At 46.3% G+C, this 23,714-nt stretch overlaps 1 protein-coding gene across 3 annotated transcripts in view; it reads right to left on the reverse strand.

Moving 5' to 3' along the window:
* SLC24A3 (solute carrier family 24 member 3) overlaps positions 1–23,714 on the reverse strand; it is a 186,766-nt gene that overhangs the window by 145,241 nt on the left and 17,811 nt on the right. For all 3 annotated transcript variants that reach the window (XM_052783853.1, XM_052783852.1, XM_052783851.1), the window contains exon 2: positions 5,569–5,703. In XM_052783853.1, coding sequence (XP_052639813.1) covers positions 5,569–5,626 — 58 coding nt within the window. In that variant the 5' untranslated portion in view covers positions 5,627–5,703. The remainder of the gene's footprint in view (positions 1–5,568; positions 5,704–23,714) is intronic.

Consider the following 23,714-nt stretch of genomic DNA (forward strand, 5'->3'; position numbering starts at 1 on the left):
GTAGAGATGGTTTCCTCTTCAGCACAGACAGCTGCTACTGTTTTGGATGAAAACCGCCTGCTCGGCCTGTGCTTCAGCAAATCCACGCCCCAGGGTGAGTTCAAGGAAAGAGGACTGCACTGCTCTGTTTTAACACAGAGGAAACACCACTTTGGAGATGATGTTATCAACCAGGAGAGCACTTACTGCTAACACCAGCCTGCCCACGCCAGCACCAAAGCACAAGACTCCTCTCCCACGGCAAGAGAAAAAGGTACAACAACCGACCACATTTTCTTCTCCTTCTACCCTCAGGCCACGCCACACACCAGGCAGAGCTCAGTCACCAAGCTGTTCACCAAGAAATCAGCAGTGGTTGCCATCATCTCACTACCTGGGTATGCAAAACAGAGAGCAAACGTTTAACAGGAAAGAGATCAGAAAGCACAAATACACGAAGTGGTTTGGGTTTTGTGGGTTAAGGTTTGTGGTTCGACGCAAAAAGGGCTCTAAAGAAATGGCAACAAGCATAAGCAAGCAGTCTGGAAGAGTTACCTACTTCATAGCCAAGCACTACAAATTACATTATCATAATCTATGACTCACTGGAGAAATATGGATAAAAGAGAAAGTTGCTTTTGAAATAAGAGGAGGAAATGTAAGAAATAATTGCATAAAAACTTCTTCGGCTGTTTAAATTAAACACTTCTGTGCCTGAGGGTCTAAATGAATATACCGAGATCTTTTAGTTTCTGCAGTAATCACGTATTTCCTGCTATTACTGATAATGACTTTAAAACGGCACACTTAAGCAGAGCTGTTATTTTATTTACAGCCTTTCCAAGGTGGGAGTGGCGGCCAGGCACCTGGGAAGCAGTAACACTGGGGGAGGAACACGATGACAGCTTGTCAGCGGAAACATATGTCAGTCTAGTGAGGAGCTAACGAGGGGTGGCATCCGGACCTTGGTGTGCCACAAGCAAGTAGCCTCTAACAAATTTCTAGACACATTATGTCCCATCCTGACACAGCCTATGAGCTTGTCACCTTCATGACAGCTGATAAACCAAGTATGAATTAAGAGCAAGTTTCTCTGAATTTCTGTAGTGCAACCTTAGCTCTGAATTTGGTAGCACATGGACCTGACCCGAAGCTCAACATTAAATCAGCTTAATCCTTTCTGTTGGCTTCCAGTGAGTAAGTCATATTTCTAAACAGGACTAGGTGGTTCAATGATACTTTGCCTGAAGTAACACAAGCATTTCTCACTCTTTCCTCATCATCTTTTGTATTAGCTAAAACTGTCTGCCAAACCTAGCCCAAAATCACAAGTGTTTTAGTTAGACAATATCACTTTTTTTGGTGAATAATCTCTGTCCAATTTTTTCATCCATCTCTAGTTCCACACGCCTTCACATGGGTACCACAAGGACAAGAGGACGGTAGGAGAGGCCAGACGAACATCTGCTGCACGACAGCAGTCAGGCACTCCCTTGAAGAGCCACCAGGGATCCAAGAAGGATGGGCTAAGCAGGTAGGATTACAGGACTGGAAAAGAAGGGAACAGGAGACAAGAGACCAGAGGCTCTGTAAGAAAAGAAAGGTGGGCTGCTTTGTTGTTCTGCCTCCACAAGCACTCAACACCATCAAATACAGCAAGAGGATCAGGGCAGAGCAAACAATGAATATTTCTCAGCTTCTTTCTGTTAACAGGACTCACAGCGATAAGGCTTAAATTGACGTTTCAAAGCATACTGGCCGGTACTCAGATTCCACAGCAACAAGTAGCTAAAATAATCTAGTAGATTTGTAAAGATAGGGGTCTATTGAGGCTAGCATTTCATCTCTTCCATTTGCCATGCCTTGCTACTTTCCCTGCCTTTTTTGGGGAGCACACTTTTTCATCAACATCATCCATAGCTGAGCACCAGCTTGCAACTGCTTCTAGAGCCAGTCACTCAGAGCTGGACCCTAACCACATCATATGCACAACACTTAACCAACTCTGTCAGCACCGAGAGGGCAAGGGAGCTAGAAGAAAGGTTACCATGTCATCATTGCATCAGCTAAGTTCAACAGATTTCTGAAAGGAAACATAGTGCCCTCTCATCTGCTACCCCAATACAGAAGCAGCCATCCTCCAGATTGAGCCTTGCAAGATTTATTTCCGAGTGCTGTACTGTGGGGCTCAAAAATCCCCAGGGGTTCAGTGAATCAGGGCTAGAGTACAGAACAAGCAGTGCATTTTAAAGGTAACTGCTCAAAAAGACCACATTATCACTCCAATTGCAACAGCTTCAGAGTGAAAAATTACAAAAGGACAAAAAAAAATTTACAAAAAACAGTATTTAGGCTGGATTCGGTCCATTTCACCCCTTTAATATTTCTACAATGTATGTTTCAAAGGAAAAGTGAGCAGAAACCCCACTACTTGGAGCAGTTCTGATGATAAAATGCTACTAGATAGCCCAATGGATAAACCATTAGAAAATAAACCCAGCAGTTTGCAAATGTCATGCCAGGCTTTCAAATGAGCCTGAAAATACACGTGCAGTTAAAGAAAAAAGTTCTTTCCTTTAGCACGCAAAAATGTGTTTACTGCCAACAGACTAAAAAAGCCAAGTGTTGCAAAAAAACCACAAAACACTTCAAAATGAGGCATTTTATTTCCCTCCTTCAACAGATGAGGTGAAACTGCTTTTTTAAACACTCACTTTTGCCTAGCCGTAGGTGTTTATACAACTTAATCTTGGAAGTAAGCAGGAAAAAAAATTGTCTTTTCACACAGCATTCTCCTATCAATACTCACCAAAGGGAAAGAGAAGCACCTGAAGGCCAAATGTACATAAATGCCTGCCCACAGGGATGCTAAGGAGGTTTAAGTTCTGCTCATTCCCAAGTAACGACAGACACCCGAAGGTTAGTTTATGCACCACACGTGAATTATGCTCAGCAACATCACAATTTTAGCCAAATTGCCTCAATTTCCTCGAGCAGCACTCTATAGGCAAGCACTTAGTGAAGGCAAAGGCAGACATGCTTAGTGAACTCTTGTGCTTCTTGGCTACTGCACTAGTTCAGGTCTCTATTGTCACTTCAGAGTTAGACACCATTCGGGGGCCCAATCCAGCACTAACACAGCCAGCAGAAGGAGGACTGTGCTGCCCTGAAAGGGTGTTGAATCAAGCCTTCGACCAGCTTTGTTTAAGAACAACAATTATTAGTGTCAGAGCTGTACATGGATTTGAACTGCCCTATTGCTACCTACACTTTTAAACACAAAAGCTGTTCTTAGGAACTGCACTGAAGGTCTCCTCATCCTAATCTGCTGGGACGATGGTTAAACTTGCATTAGACTAGATTGACCTCAGCAGCCCAGCTCCATCATCAGGTCCCATTTCAATCTCCTGAATGGCTGTTTTACTCTTAGCATTAGAAAAAAGAGCAGCAGGATGAAGTTGTATGGGCTCACGACTGAGGCCCCATTTTGTGCTGGATTCAGAAACCTGGCATCGTTCTGAGTTGCAGGGAAAATTCTGAAATTCTTCCCAAAGCACAACTAACACCACTTGGCTTTCTCATGTTGTGTTATCATACACAGCAGAAAAATCATTCAGAACAAGACAACATACCGATGCTATTTACAGCATCACTTCTACCAGCTCTTTAACTCACTTAATTTACTGAAAAGCAGAACTGAAGTATTCTGTACATGGCCTACAGTCCACTGAAGTCATCAGATAACTTTCACAGATACTTCAGTAGAGTCCCACTCCCGTTCAAACCAAGACAATTCAAGCATTTCTGACTGTCATCCAGCCTAACATTAATGATTTACATTTACACTATGATAATGGTCCAAATGAAATCCACAAAACAACACAAGGGACCTAAACTTTGCTACTTTTACTTCCTTTTCTACAGTACTTTTAATCAGTTTGCTATTACGGAATGTATCCTGTTGTAATGTCATGATAATTCAGAGAAAAAACAGTAATTCACCTAGGTATTTCTACTTTCTCTCTCCTGAATGCTATACAACGTACTTAGTAATTATTATCTTCTGGAAAAGGGGGAGAAAAAACACACACCACAAAATCCCACACGTTTCCTACAGGTTACTTTATTTGGTGAAGGCAGCAGAAATAGCTGAGGATGGTGAGATAGCAGGTGCTGATGTACCAAGAGCGGTGGGGGAAAGGTTACTACAGATGCTGATGTGAAGCTGTATGACTGGATCCGTACTACATGGGAGACGCGCAAACAAGTGAAAAACTTAACAGAAGAATTTTTGTACTAGTTTTTACTGTCTAAAAAAGTCTATAATCATCCATCTGTCCAGAAATGTTATTAAGGATGACAGTGTGGAGGAAAAATTATAGGCAGAGAAGTGCAGCAAGAACTGCATTTGTTAGAATTTCTCTTGGGGCATGTAACCTACGTAAGTCCTGAAGAATGGAGAAACACCTTTCCCCTCCCCTCCCTGAACTTTGAGGCAATGACATCCAAGCTCTGCTGTGAAAAGAAAAAAAATAAAGGACTGAACATCTTACAAAGCCTTCTCTTTTAATAGTGATATCTTATGATGACTTCTGTTTAGGTGGAAATAAAAACAGTGCAATCGATTGGATGCAAATTGAAGACCCCCCATCTTGGTTTTTTTTTTTCTATCGTCCACGGAAAGTTTTTTTGTCCAGGGTTGCAAGTGATTTGTCCTTTTAACTATGGGACAGGAAACTGCCCCTCTAAATAGAGGGGGGCTCTTTCAGAACAAGCACCAAAGATTTACAAAAAGCCCCAAATAGCTCAGGGAAAGCAAGTTCAAAAAGCACATCAGCTCATCTCCTACAGTTAAATACCCTTTCTAGCCAATCTGCCTTAATCCTGGCTGCAGGTGGATCCCTGAGGAAGTGGGACACATGAAGCACACTAACACAGCCGATGTGTTTGTGCCCACCTCCCCCAAAAGCTCCTGAATATGTCAACCGACTTCAACAAAATATAACAGAGCAGCAGAGCAATGACATTAAGTTCCTATGAGTTTCATAAAAACAGGAGTCAAGGAGATGAGGACCACCCTGCTAAGGACTCTCCCCAAGGAAAAAGCTACATTATGAACTGAGCCCTATTTCTCATCAGCAGATCCAACCCAACCTGAAGCTACAGAAGGCTGGGTTTCTTTGGGTCCACTGCTGGTGAAAGTCCTTGTACTAAATGTATGACTACCTACTAATTTCTCAGCTAATAATCCTACTAGCACACATCATCACTATGTACATCCCACCGCTAGAACCGCATGCAATGTTTATGCAAAAACCACAGAAGACATGCTTCTTATGATCCCAGCACTTGGCTATTAGTATATATTAAACATTGTCTTGTACTCTAGCTGACATCAGGTCCTCCTCTTAACCCTAGTTGCTGAGGGAGTTTGCAATACCTGTATGGTACATACATACAAGGAAAACAACAAGCATGTTTACTGACTTAAAAATAAGCAAGTACAAGTTTTTGGCAGTAAATACAGATACCTGGAGGTAAGAAAGCCAACTGTAAGACCGAGGAGCCAGAAGCAACTTTCATTCCTACCTGGTTCAGTGCAATTCCTGACATACGGCTGCCCCCCATCCTCTGGGACATCAGTCATGTTCTCATTTGCTTGCAGTAGCTGTCTCCCGCTCCATTTGTCATTACTTTCCACAGAATAGCTCAGGGCATCATAACCTAAAGGAAAAGAGCAACAGATACATGAGACTGCACAGCAAAGGCAACTCCTGATTCTGTTCCTGAATGCTTGAAGCAGCCAAATCATTTGCATTTCAAACCCAGTGTCCCTTGGGTTAGAAACAGTGGTGTTTCTAATCCACTGGAAAGATACACTGCCATTAGCTCCACATCCCAGTTAGTCCCAAAAACATCAGGGGTCAGGTCCATTCCTCCACAACTTCAAAGGTTCATACTAGAAGAGCATCTATGGTTTCACAAGAAGTTGTAAGCTTCAATCAGTCTAAAATTGGAGTACCATCCACTGTTTTGGTTAAAAAGAAAAAAAAAAAAGAAAAAAAAAAAAACCAACCACACACAAAGCACCACACACAACAAAAAAACCCCGCAACTTATTACTTCTGTAGGCATTTCACTGCTGTCAAGTATCCACAAAACTGCTGAATTTTGCACGTGCTTATACAACATTTAAGCCATTTCTGCTTAAGATTACCATTCCATTTGCTGCTAAGCGAGGCCTCAGAAATACAGCGTTTGACACAAAAGTTAGGTAGGCTTCTCTGTGAATCAATAAAACGCTACGCAGGTGTTAGGAAGGCTCTGCTCCAACAAAGTGTGAGGTTCCTCGGGACTGCAAGGGCAGAGCTTGGCAACCCACACTGTGTTAGGAAACAGCGGTAGGGAGGCTGCATCGGAGGGGGGACCGAAGCATAGGAGCAATCGCCATTTTCAAATTATGTTTCGTAATAAAAGTCTGAACAGTAATTTTCAAAGTGGTCAACAGGGATCCACTTCAATATCTTGTGCCCAAGTCTAATGACAGGCTCCTGAACTTGTTCACTGTGGGCCAGGCAGCAGCTCTTCAACACATTAGGAAGTATTCATTTATAAACATGAAATCTACAGCTTCCTTCAGGTTCTGCTCACAGCCCACAAAGCAATTGATGGAAACATCTTTATGAGAGTATAGCCGTATTCATTCTCAAAATGGTTCTTAATAAGCCCAACTGCATTGTTACTCCCACCCAACAAAATCTCCCTGAAGCCAGAGCGTGCCTCCGAGTCAGTTCAGCAGCCCTCCCCACTTCCAATAATTAAGAAGCGTCTATAAGCATCAGGGGCATGTACTTCATATAAAACTGAAAAAAAGGGATAAACCCCAGTCCAGCAGGAGTTAACCATTTTAGACCCAGGGGTCTGAGTGTACTCTTTACCATGCCCTGTCCTCCTAACAGGAAGCATGTGCGCATTTACCGACTTCCCATTTTTCCAACGCGAGCCATATTGCTTTTGCTTACCAGTTTTGTTGCCAGCAAGACCCAGACCTGATTGCAAAACAGCTGCACACTATCAAACAAAGTTTCAGTGCTACACATGACTGCTGTTGAGAATACCAAGAAACCCCCCAAACTCTATTCCTAGGCCATTAACCCAGTGAAACAAGAATCACTATCTGGAAGGCAAGGAAGTAGCAGAAAGTAATAAAATAAGGAGACTGAAGCGGCACATCTTCCAACTCTAGCGCAGGATGAAAGTAGCCAGCACCAGGACTTTGCCACAGAGAAGCCAGAAGGAACTAAAAAGTGAATATCGAGAAGCAAGCGCAAGCAGTGATAGCTGGGCAAGAAACACGCTGAAAAGTCAACTCACTGGGTACCAAAACCAGTTTGTGTGTAATAAATGTGAAGACACATTATACCAACCCCCTGGCTCCCATCAGCAGCACAGCACATCAAACTGCAATTGTTCTACAGCTGCTTCATGATCCAGGCTCACAGACTGGTTCCAGCTACACACTTGCAAGGCACAGGGTGGTTTCAGGTACGAGTATGCAGCAAGTAACCCTACAAAAGGTAACACATTACTTTGCTCATTACTTCTCTCTCTCTCTCTCCTTGATTTACTCCCCGCTTCGGCTTTGCCTTGGTGCTGCTAAGTGAAACTCTCTTTTAGCAATGTCAACATAAACAGCTGGCTGATTTCCATTATATTCTTGGCAAAAGGCTGGTCAGCCTTGGACATGTCACATCTGCCTAATTAGCTGGAAGCACGTGCTCATGTGTCAGTTCCACGCATCCTATGTAGATCCAAGGGAGGAAGAAAAAAAAAACTTTTTTTTTTTTTTAAAGCTGCCAAGGCATCCAATTCAAGCAGACACACACACCAAATTGTCTATCTTGCAACAGAGACCTGAAGCCCATCTGATAACAAACAGTATTTGAGAGTGATTTCCACCCACCCATCCATCTTTTTTCCACCGAGCAGAACACAGGTTCTCGCAAAGGGACTTGGCTACTCAAGTTACTCCTCAAGTACATATCACTGACACTGTCCATGGCCTGTCTCCTGCATGCGCTCAGGTTGTGGCAGGGCCTGGCTGTCCTCCCCACTGGGAAGAACACGCAGTTGTCTGTCAAACATTTAGGGTGTTTTGAGGCCACCAGGCAATGACAGGCTTTACCCCACACAGGGAACTCACAGCACCCGGGGTCTGTACCCAACACCTGATGCTTGAAAACCACATTTAAATCTGAACACTTTGGAGACAGATAACAAGCAAAGAGCAGTGGAGCAGAGATTCAAATCTTGGGGCCATGTCTCAGAGGGTGCTTAAGGATAAAGGAAAAGGTTCTCTGCAGGTCCCAACCCTTTCATTAGGTTTTCTGACTCATCCCATTGAGAGAGGTGGCCAACCCAAGACTTCTCTGTCTTGCCCAGATCATAATCTGCTCAGGGCAGCTCCCATGTCACGCTTCCAGCAGGGAGGCGATGCTTGGGAAGGGACTGCCTGGGAATTTGCATCCCAGGCCAAAGGCAGTGACTGGGACCAATGGTCCCAAGACACACAGGAGCGGCCTGTATGCGTGTTTGGGGGAAGAACCACGACTGCACGGGCAGCCTTAACCACCCCTGTTTTCTAACCAAAAAGTGTTTAACTTGGTAAACTAAGTATCCTCATTTGAAGCTTCAAGCACTTTGTACGTGCTATGCTTTACAAACTTTGGAGAATGCTGTTTGTTTAGTCTGTGAGCACCGGTAAGAGCTTAAACTGTGAGTTAAACATATACAAACATCACTGTTAGAAGCAGACTGTGTTTCTCAGAAGGAGCACAGTGCAGTAATACAACATCAGGCATCTCCCATAATAATAAACACACTCTGGTAATCTGAGCTAAGCAGTTTCAGTTCCACATACAAGCTGTTTTCAAAGCAGAGAGACTCTTCTCCAAGCAGCCGATGCTTCATTGTGCATTGCTGAATGGAGGAAACACACGAGGGAGAACCCGCAAGGACCGCAACGGCCCAGAAGTTCCTGCAGAAACCTTTCTTGCTCCCTCCACACCCACAACGCCTTCCTCTCTCAGACTGTGAACTTTTCCAAACAAGGGGTAGAGAAGAAGAAAGTCATTTAAGGTGATTCTGAAAGGGGAAGAGCTTAATTTGGCAATAAAAGTGTTTATAAAGGCTACATTCAGCATTCACACAAATAAGCGTAAATACCCACAGAACTGCTCCACAGCTGAACTTGATGGGATGGCTGTGACTCACACCAGTAAAAGCTCTCCTCTGGCACCTCCAGGTTTAAGCGGGGTCAGTTGTCCCATGGCAGGACTCGCAACCCGCTGGCCCCAAAATCCTGCCTTGGGTATCTCCGCTCTAAAACACATTTGGCTCAACAGAGCAATAGAATAGAGAAGTTATAGATGAAAGGAGATGCTTTTTCAAAGGTTTGGCCTTCCAAGGATTTCCCTGTGAAAACAGGGACACAAGATTTTAACCTTGCTAACAAGGACATTTTATGACAATTAAATGGGGTCCATGTTTCCCCACTTGCCAGCACCAGCCTCCCAGCAGCATGGCCAGAGGCAGCTCGACACCTGCCCTACGGGCACAGGCTACACTCCCATCAGTCCTTGCAGAAAACAACTCAGAAACTTGGATTCATGTTTTGGCAGACTCGGTGAAAGAGGAACTGACTGTCAGCTGCAGTTTAACCCTTCACATGTGGCTGCCTATAAAACAGGGACCTCACCCACCCCAGTGGATGCAGTGCCCACCACCATTTTGGCCTGGCAGCATCTCTCCCTGCTTTAGGTGCTGGCACGAGGCAGAACCACCACCACCAAGAAGTGCTGCAGCACCAGGGACATCCCCTCAGCCACAGCGTCCCGCCATGACAGGGCTGCATGAACAGCATGCCACCGCCACCACGGCCAGGTGGCGGGACCCATGCTGGCTTCCACGGCCCCTTCCCGTCTGCGCTGGTGAGGTCCCCCCTTGGGTTGTCACACCACCTGCAGCAGGAGCACCAGCACCTCGGGCTCACTTGTGTGAAAAGCACAAACATATTCTGACCTATAAATATTATACAATCACATTCCCAGGACAGCTTCAAAAAGGCAGATGCAACAATCACAAATTCTCTTTGAGAACAAATCTTTGGCATCGTGTGCTTTTTGCTTCTCATTTCAGACTGTATCTTGCAGTCCTTTATTTACCTGTTCTAAGGCAAAACTTATGCCGACTTGAAGCTTCACATCAGCTGCCAAAGGCTGTGGGGCCTGAGCCCCTGTGTCACTAAACGAGGGCCCCATCCTTTGATTTCAATATATACGAAATCAGATCCAGCAAAATGCAGAACAAAAATCTGACATTCACAGAATTACAGCATCGTTTATGTTGGAAAAGACCTTTAAGATCATCGAGTCCAACCATCATCCATGCCCACTAAACCATGTTACAGAGTACCCCATCTACGTGCTTTTTGAATACCTCCAGGGATGGTGACTCAACCACTTCCCTGGGCAGCCTGCTCCAATACCCGACAACCCTTTCAGTAAAGAAATTTTTCCTAATATCTAACCTAAACCTCCCTTGCCGCAACTTGAGGCCATTTCCTCTTGTCCTATCTCCAGCCACCTGACAGAAGAGACCAGCACCCACCTCACTACAACCCCCCTTCAGGTAGTTGTAGAGAGCGATAAGGTCTCCCCTCAGCCTCCTCTTCTCCAGACTAAACAGCCCCAGTTCCCTCAGCCGCTCCTCATAAGACTTGTGCTCCAGGCCCCTCACCAGCTTCATTGCTCTTCTCTGGACACGCTCCAGTACCTCAATGTCTTTCCTGTAGTGAGGGGCCCAAAACTGAACACAGTACTCGAGGTGCGGCCTCACCAGTGCCGAGTACAGGGGGACGATCACTTCCCCGCTCCTGCACTGTTTCTGAGACAGGCCAGGATGCCGTTGGCCTTCTTGGCCACCTGGGCACACTGCTGGCTCATATTCAGCCGGCTGTCGACCAGCACGCCCAGGTCCTTTTCCGCCGGGCAGCTTTCCAGCCACTCTTCCCCAAGCCCGCAGCGCTGCATGGGGTTGCTGGGACCAAAGTGCAGGACCCAGCACTTGGTCTTGCTGAACATCATACAGCTGGCCTCGGCCCATCGATCCAGCCTGTCCAGATCCCCCTGTAGAGCCTTCCTACGCTCTAGCAGATCAACCCTCCCTCCCAACTTGGTGTCATCCGCAAACTTACTGAGGGTGCACTCGATCCCCTTGTCTAGATCACTGATAAAGATATTAAACAGAACTGGCCCCAATACTGAGCCCTGGGGAACACCACTCCGCAGAGGGACTATGAGAACAGCAAGGAATAAGCAAAACTCTTCTTTCCAAGGAAAAATAGGAAAGGTTGCAAAAAGAAAGCTAACAGTTTTCTTTCTGAAAATGCAGTTACTCAGAATTGCATGATTTTTAATGGGAAACACGTCAAAGACATTTTTTTCATTTTCTCGGCAGAGGTAAAGACTACTAAACATCTTGCATTAGCTACACTGTCATTTTGTTCTGGCCAGTATATAGATTAGACATTTTTCTTATTAATGTTTTAGCTGCTGGCTTTATAATAATTCTGTGACATCTTTAAAAACTTTGCTACAATGAAGAGTTTTTCTAAAGTTCTGTACCATACCACATTTCAAAGTGGGTGAATTATTTTTTTAAGCACTGAACATCACCACAAGGTATTTTCCACAACTCCAATTACCCAGCACCAGTTTTACATTACAGACTCAGAACCCAGGTTCTGGAGAGCTTTATTTGTGCTTCCTCCCAGAGATATTCCCATGGACAATAAGTATACGAGTCATTTTTCCCCGTCTTTGTGCCTGTACTGCATTTCATAATACAAATAAGACAATGCAGACGGTGCATTTTCACTAGCCATGTCTCTTTAAATAAGACAGGGAGCACATTAGTGTGTGTTTGCTGGGAGCTCCTGTCCCTGCCAAGTTGGGGTGGCGGTCTGGTGAGAATAGGCTCTCTAGCAAGATTGCTGATCCGTTCTACTTATGATCATGAAAGTGAAATAGAGTGGAAAGAAGAACTGATCAAATTGCTCAGAAATTCTGAAAACGCTCTGTGTGTGACCCAGATCGCCATGTGGGAAATCAAGAGCTTCTTACACTATTACAGATGGCCCTGGCTGGAGTTTACAACTTATAGCACTGTAGAAACACAGCTAAACGCATCCTATCTGCACTTTTCAGCATGAAGAATACTAATTTATAATGCTATACGACACCCTGATGCTCCCCAGTTGCACACTGATCTCAGAGAAGTGTATTTATTTTCAGCATCAAGGCACAGGAACCCCAACGAGCGGGAAACAGGGCAGGACCTCAGTGCGGACATCCAGTTTCTAGCAGGGACAAAGCAACCTGGTGTAGAGCTCCTGTGGGACGGACAGCGTGGGGCAGCCTTTGCACAGCTAGCCAACACACCTTAGACAACTGAATGAGACAAGACCACCCAAACTCGCCTCTGAAAGGTGGGATACACACACCTACACAGATGAAGAAAACCCTTTTTAATCTTTTTATTGTGATAAAAGTGAGCGCAATTGCCCCCTTCATTAGGATTGTTCATTATTTCTGGTCCAGTAGCACCGAGTGGCTCTAGACAGGAGGGGACACCACTCTGCACAGCACTGTATGCAAGCAGCCCCTGCCCTACCCGCTGCACTGTCCAAGGGCACAACTAGCAAACACAGCAAGCTCACGCTAACCATGAGGCCAAGTCTTTAATGCATACATACAGCATATCCTCTAAGTGTATGCCACCACATAAGGGAGAGAGACTTATTAGCATCTTTCTCTCCAGGCTGCTGATTAAAAACCAAACACCCCCCATGTCCCCATCATTGAGATCAGAAGGTCATTTCATGAACCTGGCCATGAAGTGACCAGGTCCTTTCAACCAAGCCTCCAAAAATATCTGTTACCCATGATTAGTGGAAAATTACAAAAAAAAGTTAAGAGGAAGATGAGTGGATAAATCAGGGTCTTGAGGTTTGCTAAGGAAAGGCTATGGAAAGCTCTCCTGGATCAGGCTGGTGTACAGCGGTAACTCAACACGAGTGTATCACAGCCCTTCTCATCCAAGATGGGGTTGAGTCAGTGGACAAGACAACTTTACATTAATGTGGGGGGGGATTAAAAAATACCCAGGCATGACGTCCATCTGGGCGAAACTGGGTTAACTCCTTGAACTTCAGTGCAGAAACTGATTTATGGCAGCGGAGGATTTGGCCCAATAATGCTGAAGCGCAGAAACGCAATGAAGATGAGAGGTGCTCATGAGCCGCAAGCTGGAGTGGTGAAGAGCTGACAGGCCAGGGGCTGGCCCAGCCAAAGGGACAGATCTGTCACCACGGCCTTTCACAAGCATAATGCATTGCTGCTAATGGCTTCACAGAGCTGGCAGGTATCCTCGGCTCTCGCTGACAATAAACTACTTTCTATGCAAACTGCTAGATCCTGCTGGCTGACGCCAAAACCAGCAAAGCTTTTCTGAAATATGCTTGCCCTCCTTCCTCTCTTGTCTGCCCCTTTTATCTATTGTTTTGATGGTGGTGGTTTTGGAGGGTTGGTTTCACACACACCCCTTTTAACTAGCTGAATTATCTCCCTCTCCCTGAAATTTTCCTACAGTGAATACAACAGAGAAATATTTCTGGGGAAGAAAAAAGCTGGAACAACCAAGCACAAGCTCCCATGTTAAGCCAGCAACAGAGGTGGGGAGCAGTGGCATGGTTACCTCAAGACAGACCAGGCAAATCCTCTTGACAGAGCAAGACTCAACTAAATTAACTGCAGCATCACTCCAGAGCTGCCCTTCCCCATCTCTGTCCCACCGCCCCCCCAGACCTGCAGGTAAGCCTCCAGTCAGCCCCTGTACGTGGGCTTCTCCTAGCGCAATCAGATCTGCCGCAGACTGTCACAGCATAAGCAGAGCTCTGGATTGCATAAGCATTTCATAAATGGATTATCTTTCTTTGTAGGCTGATTTGGGAGATGCTTTCCTTTCAAAATCAGCAGCAGCAAAGACCATAAATAGAGCATCCTCAGGAGGGAAGAAAAAAAACCCACCAAAACAAAACAAAAAAATGAAACAGAAACCCTACACCTGGCTTTGAAGAGCAGCCTGTTCCTTACATCTGATTTCAAAGCTGTATTTCCACACATACCGACCGACATGGAAAGGTGCAGAAGGGTTGGGGAAATGCATTGGCGATCCACCACCATCGTTAGTACTTGTATAACATGAGTAGGGCACAGAGGCCAGAGCCAAGTTACAGGCACTTAATGAACAGGAGAGGGTCCCTGCACCAAAGGCCTCCAAACCTAATTAGATGGCAGAGCAGGAGAAGATGCAAAGCAGAGGAGCAGCTTGCTCGAGGAAGTCCACAGGCAAACCAGCAAGCTGCACTGCGGGAGGAGCGGCAGAACCAGGGACCAGCAGCTCTCCACTCCCACAACGCCCAGCCTCTGCCTCTGCACACTGCCCAGCCCCAAGATCTGCCATCAAGATAAAGGCAGCAGCTAAGGAAGAGACCCCACAGCCCTGCAAACAGTAATGAGAGAGGTGACCTGAGGGTCCTGGAGCAACCAGGCACTACAGAAGTATTTTAATGGTGAGCATGACTTGTCAGAGCACCAGGACATGAGGCAGGACACACAACAGGAGACACAGCTGGACAGAAAGACCAGATGGATTCCCTGCTGCTGAGCAGCACCTGGCCCTGTGCCCACAGACCTCCTCTCCTCACCACTTTTGCAAATCCCCATGGAAAAAGGCCAGTGGCCCTGGCAGATGAGGTTGCAGGATTTCTCTTGCCCCAGCTCTTGTAACTCATTTCTCAAGACTTGCTCCATTAAGCCAGCAGCCATTAAGCTCAGCCAGACCCTTGTGACTACATTCACCCTAGATGCCCCACACCTTCTCCAGGGAACTGACTCTGCAGCCTACCAGCACTTCTTACCTCGCTGACCAGCTGGTACTGGTGCACAGCACAGCTCCCAGACCTTCCCAGCTGAGCTGCCTCCGCCTCCTCCTCCTCCCCTTCACACCCCTCCCACAGCCTGCTTTCCAACCACCCCTCCATACAAACTCCCATCCACCAGTAACAGCCCTCTGCTGTCTTCTACCCCCATCCCTGAGCCTTCTCCCGCTTCCATGGAAATTGTGTAAAGGAGGGCAGAAAAAACAATTTTGGTCAAACGAAGCACTTCTGATTTTTCAGTTTTATCACTGCACAGTGACTCAAGCGCCAGCCACACAAAAACAAACCGAAACACACTCCCCAACAACAACAACAAGACGACAGTAGCACTGGTGCCACGTGGCCCCACGAGCAGAAGATGCAGCAAGGACAGGGGAGAGGCAGGTTCAACCCCTCCCCAGGTAATGTGGGGCAGGCATGCTGCCTGCAGCTCTCCCCATTGCCCAAGACGGGCTCCACCCGCCAGGGAAGATTTTCCCATGGAAGCTGCTCCTCTGGGAGAGGTCATTAAGTTCTACCCAGAGCAGAGACCAGTAACCAGTTGTCCTCCACCCAGGCAAAGCATCTGTCACTCCCCTGTGAAGTCACTCCCTGGCTTCCTCTGCCCTCATTATTTGTTGAGGCAGGGCTGAGGAGCTCCAGGGGAGACACCACCCCACCCCCCCCCCCCCCAGCTTCACCTTTCTGCTAACAGGCAAGGCAGCAACACCTGAATCTAAGCTCCTGCACACAGCCAAAAAGGAGCAGAAACAGGGTCTAAAATCTCACCACAGTCACCCCCCCAGTAACCACTATTTCCTATATGACCACCAGCAGGAGAAAAAAAAAAAAAAAAAAAAAAAAGCAGCCCCCACAAAACTCCCAGACACAATTATATCCCAAATGCTTCTCACCCTCTGCTACAGAAGTAAATGCAACCTTGATTAAAGATCCAGCCTGGTCTTAGAGGATGATCACAGGCCTGGAGGGATGAACTACAAGTTTTCCTGTTCTCCCACAAGTAGTGATCACACAGATAGTCTTTGTCTAAACCGATCCTCCTCTCTGCCAGTTTGAAGACCCCTTCAGAGATATCAGAGAGGCTGACTCTCTGAGCCCAGAAACCTGTCCCTACCTCAAACACACCACACGGTATCATAAAATACTGCCTCCGTGCCCCTCTTCCCTCATATGCACCCTCAGAGGAGCAAGGCAGAAAACCAGGTACGCATCTGAGAACAACACACCCTCCGCGCTCCCGTGCGCCTACCATCTCGGCTCCCGGTCCTCCTCACCGAGCCAGACATGGCTCCCGTGCACTTCGAGGCTCATCAGCTCTCTTCCAGCAAAGAGCACACAAGCCCACTGAGGGCCCCAAGAAGCTTCTGTCCCTCCCAGCCATCACAGGCACTCATGAGCAACAGCTGGGAGCGGTGCTCCGAACACTGCCTGGCTGCCAATTGGGAAGACAGAGCACACTCTGAAGGTCCAACGACAGCTCTACAGCTCTCACAGCACAACATGAACAACAGTAAAAAAATGTGACTTTGGGCTTATTTTAACTCTGAAAAGCTACCTACCATCTGAAAGTGAAATTTCCACATGCATTCTGCTTGAGTCTTCCTCTGCTCCCACCCTGAAGGCAAAGAAACTTTAAGGTCAGGCAGCACTTCGTAGAAACCCACTCAGAGCAGTGATTGCTCATGACGCTTTCAGTCACTTCAGGTGATGGTCCCACCCAGCCAGAGGCTGGTGTCACTCCACTGACCTCTGCAGAGGCACCTGGGAACAAGAAGCAACGTGCAAACGCCCTCTGCCCAGAGCACCCAGTGCTTGTGGCTGGCACCCATAGGTGCTTGTGGCACTCCATGTGTGTCTACTGGTGGGCAGGGGTGCTGGGCAGCACCTGCAGCTCTGATGTTACCTGCGGTGCTTTACACAGCAAAGCTCAGGGGATGGAAAAGTATCTCTGCAAGAGATGAAATCTTCCACTGCTCACTGCAGCACTTAAAGAGAAATACCATGAAAGCTCCCCTGCCAGGCTGGGCAAAGCAAAGGTAAGCCACACACAAACTGGAGCCTGGAGCCAGAGCATGAGGTAATGATTTAAGAGACTGAAGTTTAATTCCCACTCTGCCACAAACTTGCTGTGACCTTAACCAGATGCTTGCTGTCTCTGTCACCAATTCCATCCTCCACCTGCTTCAGCTCTGCACAAGACCTGTTTCTCCCTACACCTTTGTACGATTCTTAGCAGGAGGGAAATGCAGTAACTAAATGCACCACAGCATACGCAGCATGGCTTAGGAAGGCATTGCTGTAATCAGAAGGACAGACTGAAATCTAGGTGCTGCGTGATGCAATCTAAGAGTTTTTCTGTTAAGGGACTCAGGCCTTCTCTCATCCTCACCAGTTAAATGGCAATAAAGCAGTTTCCTTTTTCTTCCCCCTAAGCAGCAGCATCCCTCATCACTGCTGCAGCTCGTGCACCCAGGCTCGCTGCACGAGAAGGTGAAGGAGCGACACGCTGGCAGTGCGTTAGGTACTGTGTCAGCCCTGGAGCCCCCGCCGCCCAGATTACCAAACGTGGTGGAGTACCAGCAGCTCAGCTAGCCACCAAGAGGATGCTTTAACCTTGAGCACGCTTCTCCTTTTTCACTTGCTTCAAAAATTGAGAAGTCTCCCCAAAACTGATTTTAAGTAACTATTTATACAGACCGCCTGTGTTCCCATTTACCTGTCCTTTCACTTCCCCAAAAGTTATAAATAAAGCCAAAAGCAATGGCATTTTTTCCTCAAGGAAAGCAGAGGAGAAATTAGCTGAAAAAGTCTCTTTCATTAACAAGAAAGTATGGAAGAAGACTGTTTTTTCTCTAAATTTATGAGCTCTGTGACATTTTATATTCTTATAAAACAGGCATTTTGATACAGGTTTTTAATTTACAAATAAACAGGAGGGGTTTTTTAAAACCTAACCATTAAAAAGCTACCTCTTTTTAGGTCTACTAGTTCTCCAGGTCAGTAAAACACCTCTGCCTCAGACCAACCATAAAGTATAACTCATCTTTTAAGTAGTATGCAGACTCCACAAGAATCCATGGATTTCTGCATGCACTTCTTCACCATCCTGAACAGTGTCGGTTTTCGGCTTAGTTAACTGAGGATACAATTTCCTGTTCGCTGTCTTGTGCCAAAAACTGTCATTGGGTATGCGATTATTCCAGACTTCATTGATTGTTCATTGCCTGTTTGTGCAGAAATTTATGTTTTCTTTATTATTCATATCAGCTTGACCATTAAACCGACCATTCCGTTCTGGCTTGGCACATAAGTGCAAAAGGAACAGTTTAGCACCTGGTAAAAAAATACCACTTCTTAAGTCTCCCTATCATGCCTCCTGTGATTCAGTTCCTCTCTAAACTAAACACTGTTTTTCTTCTTAACAATAACCTTTTCATGCCTCTAATAATTTTCATAGTTTTTCCTTGGACCTTCCTCTGTACCTCTGCTTAAACCACACAATACTCAAGGTGACAGTTTCCCACTGATCTATACAACAGCACTCAGTATTTTTAGCCTGATTCTCTACTTTCATTTCTCAGGGTTATCTTAACTCTTCTGCTGGCACTCTCATTTCATTAACATTTCACCTGTTACAAATGGAAGGTCTGGACACTGTTGATACTATCTCTGCTGCTCGGCAGCTGCTGACTGCCAGGCGTGATTTCCACTGCGCCCTGGCACAGTACCTCTTTCCCGACAGAGCTGTTGCCCGTTTCTTCTGCCCTGTGACACTCCAAAAATGGGACAATCTCCTAATACTGGCCAGCAAACTCTGCTTTTGCCTTCCACTGCTTCGGTGGCTGTTGTAGAGGTGAATTTCAGGGGTAGATAAAGCAGCATCCTTTGCATTACCCTGCTGTAGATGCCAGCACTCTTTCCCCCCCTAATAAATAGAGAGGAAGTTTTCAGAGGTGTAAAGGGAAGATGGGCAATAAATTCCCCCTCCCTAACACGTCCTCAGGGCAGCTCCTCTCCCTGATCCAAACTCCTTCCCAAGCATCCCCTCTCAGCCACACTCCTTGCCCCACTCCCTGCAAGGGACGCTGGGCAATCCCAAAGTGCATTCTGACTCCCTGCTCTTTCTTGTTTCTGCATTTCACCAAAACTCTCTCTGAGCTCCCTTCTTGTGTCAGCAACATCCTCAACTCAATTTACCAAGGCTCCCTGCTCCTGGCAATCCAAAAGCGCTGTTCAAAATCTCCCCAAGCCACTGTCCAAAACATTGGTTTTGGATGGAGCACTGAAACCAACAGAAAAGGTCCCTCTGACTTCAGAGCAGAAAAGAAACAAAGGGCAAGAATTGCAGCACAAAGAGTGTGTAACAGCTGGTCACACCGCAAGTCACCCAATCATCCCAAGCTACTGTATCAAATTCACACATCGCGATTTTCTTTCTTCATGGTAGACAGCAAGGAAAAAATTAGCAACAGTTAATTAAAAATAACCTAAAATTGATTTTCCATCAGTAACAGTGCCACTTTTTATACAATTCCAAGATGCTATGCCTGCTTGAACCTGGAAATGGAGACCTTGCAGGACTGAAAAAGCAGCAATTGAGATCCTCACTGTTATCAAACAGAACCTTGTTTCTTGGAAGGCTTGGGTAATGTGTTGCAGTAAGAGTGTAATTCTCTGGAGGAGATATTTACCTTTTAAAAAGCAGTGAAAAATTAGTTGTATTCCAAACCCATGTGATAGCGGCAAATACTTGGGGTTTGATTGCAGGTTTTTTGTTCAGGAGCTGAACATTCACTGCTCCTTCCCCCACATTTATGTATTTCTCTCCTAATTCTGAGCTGACATGGGAGAAGGAAAGATGGTTTTGGGTCAGATGAAATGTTTTAGTCAACCTGGAATAAAGTATTTTATTTTGGTTTGGTTTGCCCTCTTTTACACTTTTAGCTAAATATAATTCTGCAGAATTAAATTGAGTCTGAAAATATCATAAAGACATGCTGGGAAAAGAAACATAGCAGCGCTCTCCCACCCCCATCCCCCGAAAAAAAAGAAACCATTACTTTTTCCCAGTTAAATTCTAAAATATATTAAAAGTGTCACCCTTGCAGCTCTGCCTGCACAATCAGCATTGAATGTATTGAATTCACCCTGCAAGCCGAGGGCCTGCTGTTTGCACCTGCTTCGCCCACCCAAAGATCAGAGGGACAGGCAGCGGGCCAAGGCTGGAGGGGAACTCCAGCAGAAAGGACCCTGCATCTGCAAGCGGCGTCTCCCGAGAAGGTTGGGGAGGGCAGCAGTCTCTGCAGGGTCCATGGCCGAACGCACCCAAGCCCCAGCCAGCACTGTCAGTGCCGCGGGCAGCACGGGTTCCCAGGCTCCAGGGATGAGCTCCCTGCGGAGAGGGATGGGGTGGCTCAGTCTCTGCGCCCACGGCGGCTGGGCAGCCCGGAAAGATGTGCCCTTTCTCTGCTGCATCCAAGGAACGAGGAGCTCCTCTGGCAATCGCCGCTACCTGAACAGACAACAAACAACTCAGGATACAAGTCCCAAGGGGGTAAATCCACCCACGGCACAGCAAGGTGATTCCCTCAGATGAGGAAGGGCAGAATTTGTGCAGAACCGACTCCCCCACCTCCCTCCCACACCTCTGTGCCAGCTCCCACAAGAGCCTCTGCTACCCATGCACAACCAGGCCGAGAGTCGCTCCTTCAGCCTCTGCACCGCAGCAGCAAGGCTGAAGAAGCTGGAAGCCTGGAGCTGGCTGCCTGGAAGGACACGGCCCTTGGGCTGCCTCAGCTCACGGGGGGCTGCAGAGAAGGAACAAACGGCCAGAAATGGAACAGATCAGAGAAACGCACAAAGAGCAGGAGCAGATCCTGTTCCCTCAGTGAACGTGACCCTCCTGCGGATGATGGATGGAACAGGCCTGCTGTGTCCCTCCAGTGAGCTGGGTGTTGCAAGCACTAAAAATAAGCTGTCCCTTTCAGGAAAGAAAGAAAAAAGAAAAAGACGACTGTCATAAGCCCTGGCTTCCAGGCTGGTATCTAAACACCAGAATGCTCTGATGATAGGGGAGCCATCACAAAAAAGCAGCAGAGGTGGTTTTTTTCATGCTTTTCTCCACAAAAGATAAGAAAAAAATGGATCTTGCGAAAAATAAACAAGCAAAAGGGAAAAGGGAGCTTTTGTGTCCAATTTCAATACAAACATGCTTTTCAAGTTAAAAAGAGTATTTCTCCCTTCCCTTTGCTGTACAACTCTTTTCCCCTTGTTTCTCCCTGCAACAACACTACATAAATCTGTAATTGTTATTTGTTTAATCGTTATTATTTACTGCTTCCATAGGGCTGGAAACATGCTAGTCACTTTGCAACATGGAGACAGGGTCTCAGCCCCAGAGAATACATCAGCTCTGATATTTAACTCCACTGTACGATACTGATGCTGGATTTGCTCCCTAAAAGCACTCTTTGCGTGCTGTGAAATTCAGGAAAACTCACCAATAGCCAGACAAGGAAACCCCACTGAGAGACCTGGAGAGATACGCAGGAGGGCAGGCTGGACTTTTGCAACCCTCACAAACCTCCCAGGCCTTGTACCGAGGCATCTCATTTAACTACCTGCTACACTGGCATGGGTAAAATTGCAGTGGAGCTAGTATAAGAACAGGGGATAAAACATAAGGAAATGAGAGCGTGGAAGAGACGGGAAATGTGAAATGAGCAGTTAGAGACACAGGTGTGAATTTAGGCCTTGCGGATGGGCAATACTTCCCCTTTTTCTGTATCCGTTCAGAAAACCCATGCGACTCAACTTTTATCACAGATAAGAACGTGCTGAAGGGCAGCTGCTGGCCTTATAACTGATGCTGTGCCTTCTTCCCTACAAAACTGAATTGCCTGCACTAATGCACTGCTTTCGTCCCCAGTGCGTGGGGCTAAAATTAACACCAGATAGCAAGAGCCAGAGAAAAAAATCACAACGAGGAGCTCAAGAAAGGCTGAGAAGGCTTGCACCCCACACACAGAGTTTTAGATGTTTCAGGGTGCTCATGGTCCTTCACTCAACCCTGTTCTCTGCCACTGGCCAGCAACTGGATCTGGTCTGGAGCTGTCACGACAAGCTAGCCACAGACAAATGGGCTCCAAGAGCAGGAGAGAACATCCATAAGGTGTCCTCCTGGAAAGCCTGGTTCTTCTACAAAGCGGACAGAAGCACAAGGCTTCCTATGCTGCCAGATCAGCAACTCTGTCTTAAGAAAAGGAGCAAAGCACTAGTTCTAACAAATCCTCCAGGCGCTATCAGCATCTCCTCTCTATCAACCCTCAACATTATCCCTTCTCACCACTTCTCCAGCCAACAAACATTTCCCTATGATTACCGTGAACTGTGCCTACCAAGGGTCCCAGCTGCATGCAGGTTTCTGTCCTCATTCAGACTGATCTATGTGTTGCTAAGCCAGGTTGAAAATTACCTTAGTGACATAGAGTGTTTTCCCTATGGTACCCACTTAATTAAATATTGAAAGAGCTATTACCTTTCAGGGATGCCTGTGCACTGGCTGTGTGCATTATTTATAACATAATGTATTCATTATGCATTTTATCCCATGCTCCTATCTGCTGATCTCATAACAGGCCCTTAAAAACAATTTTAAGCAATTAATCCTACCTTAATTACAGACAAATATATATAGACGCCCCAGGACACCTCTTACTTATATATATTAGAAGTAAGTAAACATATCTAGAAATAAATCTGGTAATCAGGAAAGAGAGGGACAAAGCCCACCAGCCATAGGAATCACAGAACTGGAGACATGCACCTTTTAATCAGCCACAGTAAAATTGCCAGCTTTGTCTGTCTAGAGGAAGTAAGACATGTCTTGCTGCAGCTTCCCTCCCACGACAGGTTCTTCTAATAAAACTGCACCACTAGACGCTGCCTCCTCTATTTTCTTTCACACTGATGATACAAGCCAAGGCTTATCACAGCAAAATACCTTGGTTTTTCTTGCCTGCCTCCCTCCCACGGTCCTCCTAACCTCAGATCACCAGCACAGCCATTTTCCCAGTCAACAGGTGTCACCACTGAGCTATCTCAGGTTGCCCCTCGTCCTTTCCTCCTCCAGCTGAGAGCTAGTCCTTCATTCCTGCAGACAAATTTGGCTATAAAGCCCAAGCTCATCTTAGGACATGGGTGCCAGCTCTCAGCTGCCCCTGGGGAGGATGCATGCACTGTAACAGCCATGTAACAGGGCAGGGAGAACACAGCTAGTGTCCTGCTTGTTTGATTCTGCTTCGTACCATTAGGGTCGCTTTTCACAGTCCCACATGAGGAAATTAGCTGTAGGACTCCCTCCAGCAAGAACCAGGCTATTCAGCCTTGTGCATCTCTGCTGCCAGACCCTGCATTTTAATGCAGTCCTCCTAGTCTCTCTCCCACATCCATACCAACATGACGGTTATTGGAAAAACTCTTCAAGGGGGGGGGGTGGAAGGGAAAAGAAGAAAAGAATCTCTAGACACAATGAGGAAGCACCTTGTAAATTCCCTACACATTTCTGCTTGTGCAGGAAACACGCTCTGTAATTCTGGAAACACTAGTTTCAGTTCTTTTCTGAAGAGCCCTGGTAACATACAGGAAAAAAATACAGTCATCATTAATACTTGTA

Source organism: Harpia harpyja, chromosome 4 (genome assembly GCF_026419915.1).
Source record: "Harpia harpyja isolate bHarHar1 chromosome 4, bHarHar1 primary haplotype, whole genome shotgun sequence".
Classification (NCBI taxonomy): domain Eukaryota; kingdom Metazoa; phylum Chordata; class Aves; order Accipitriformes; family Accipitridae; genus Harpia; species Harpia harpyja.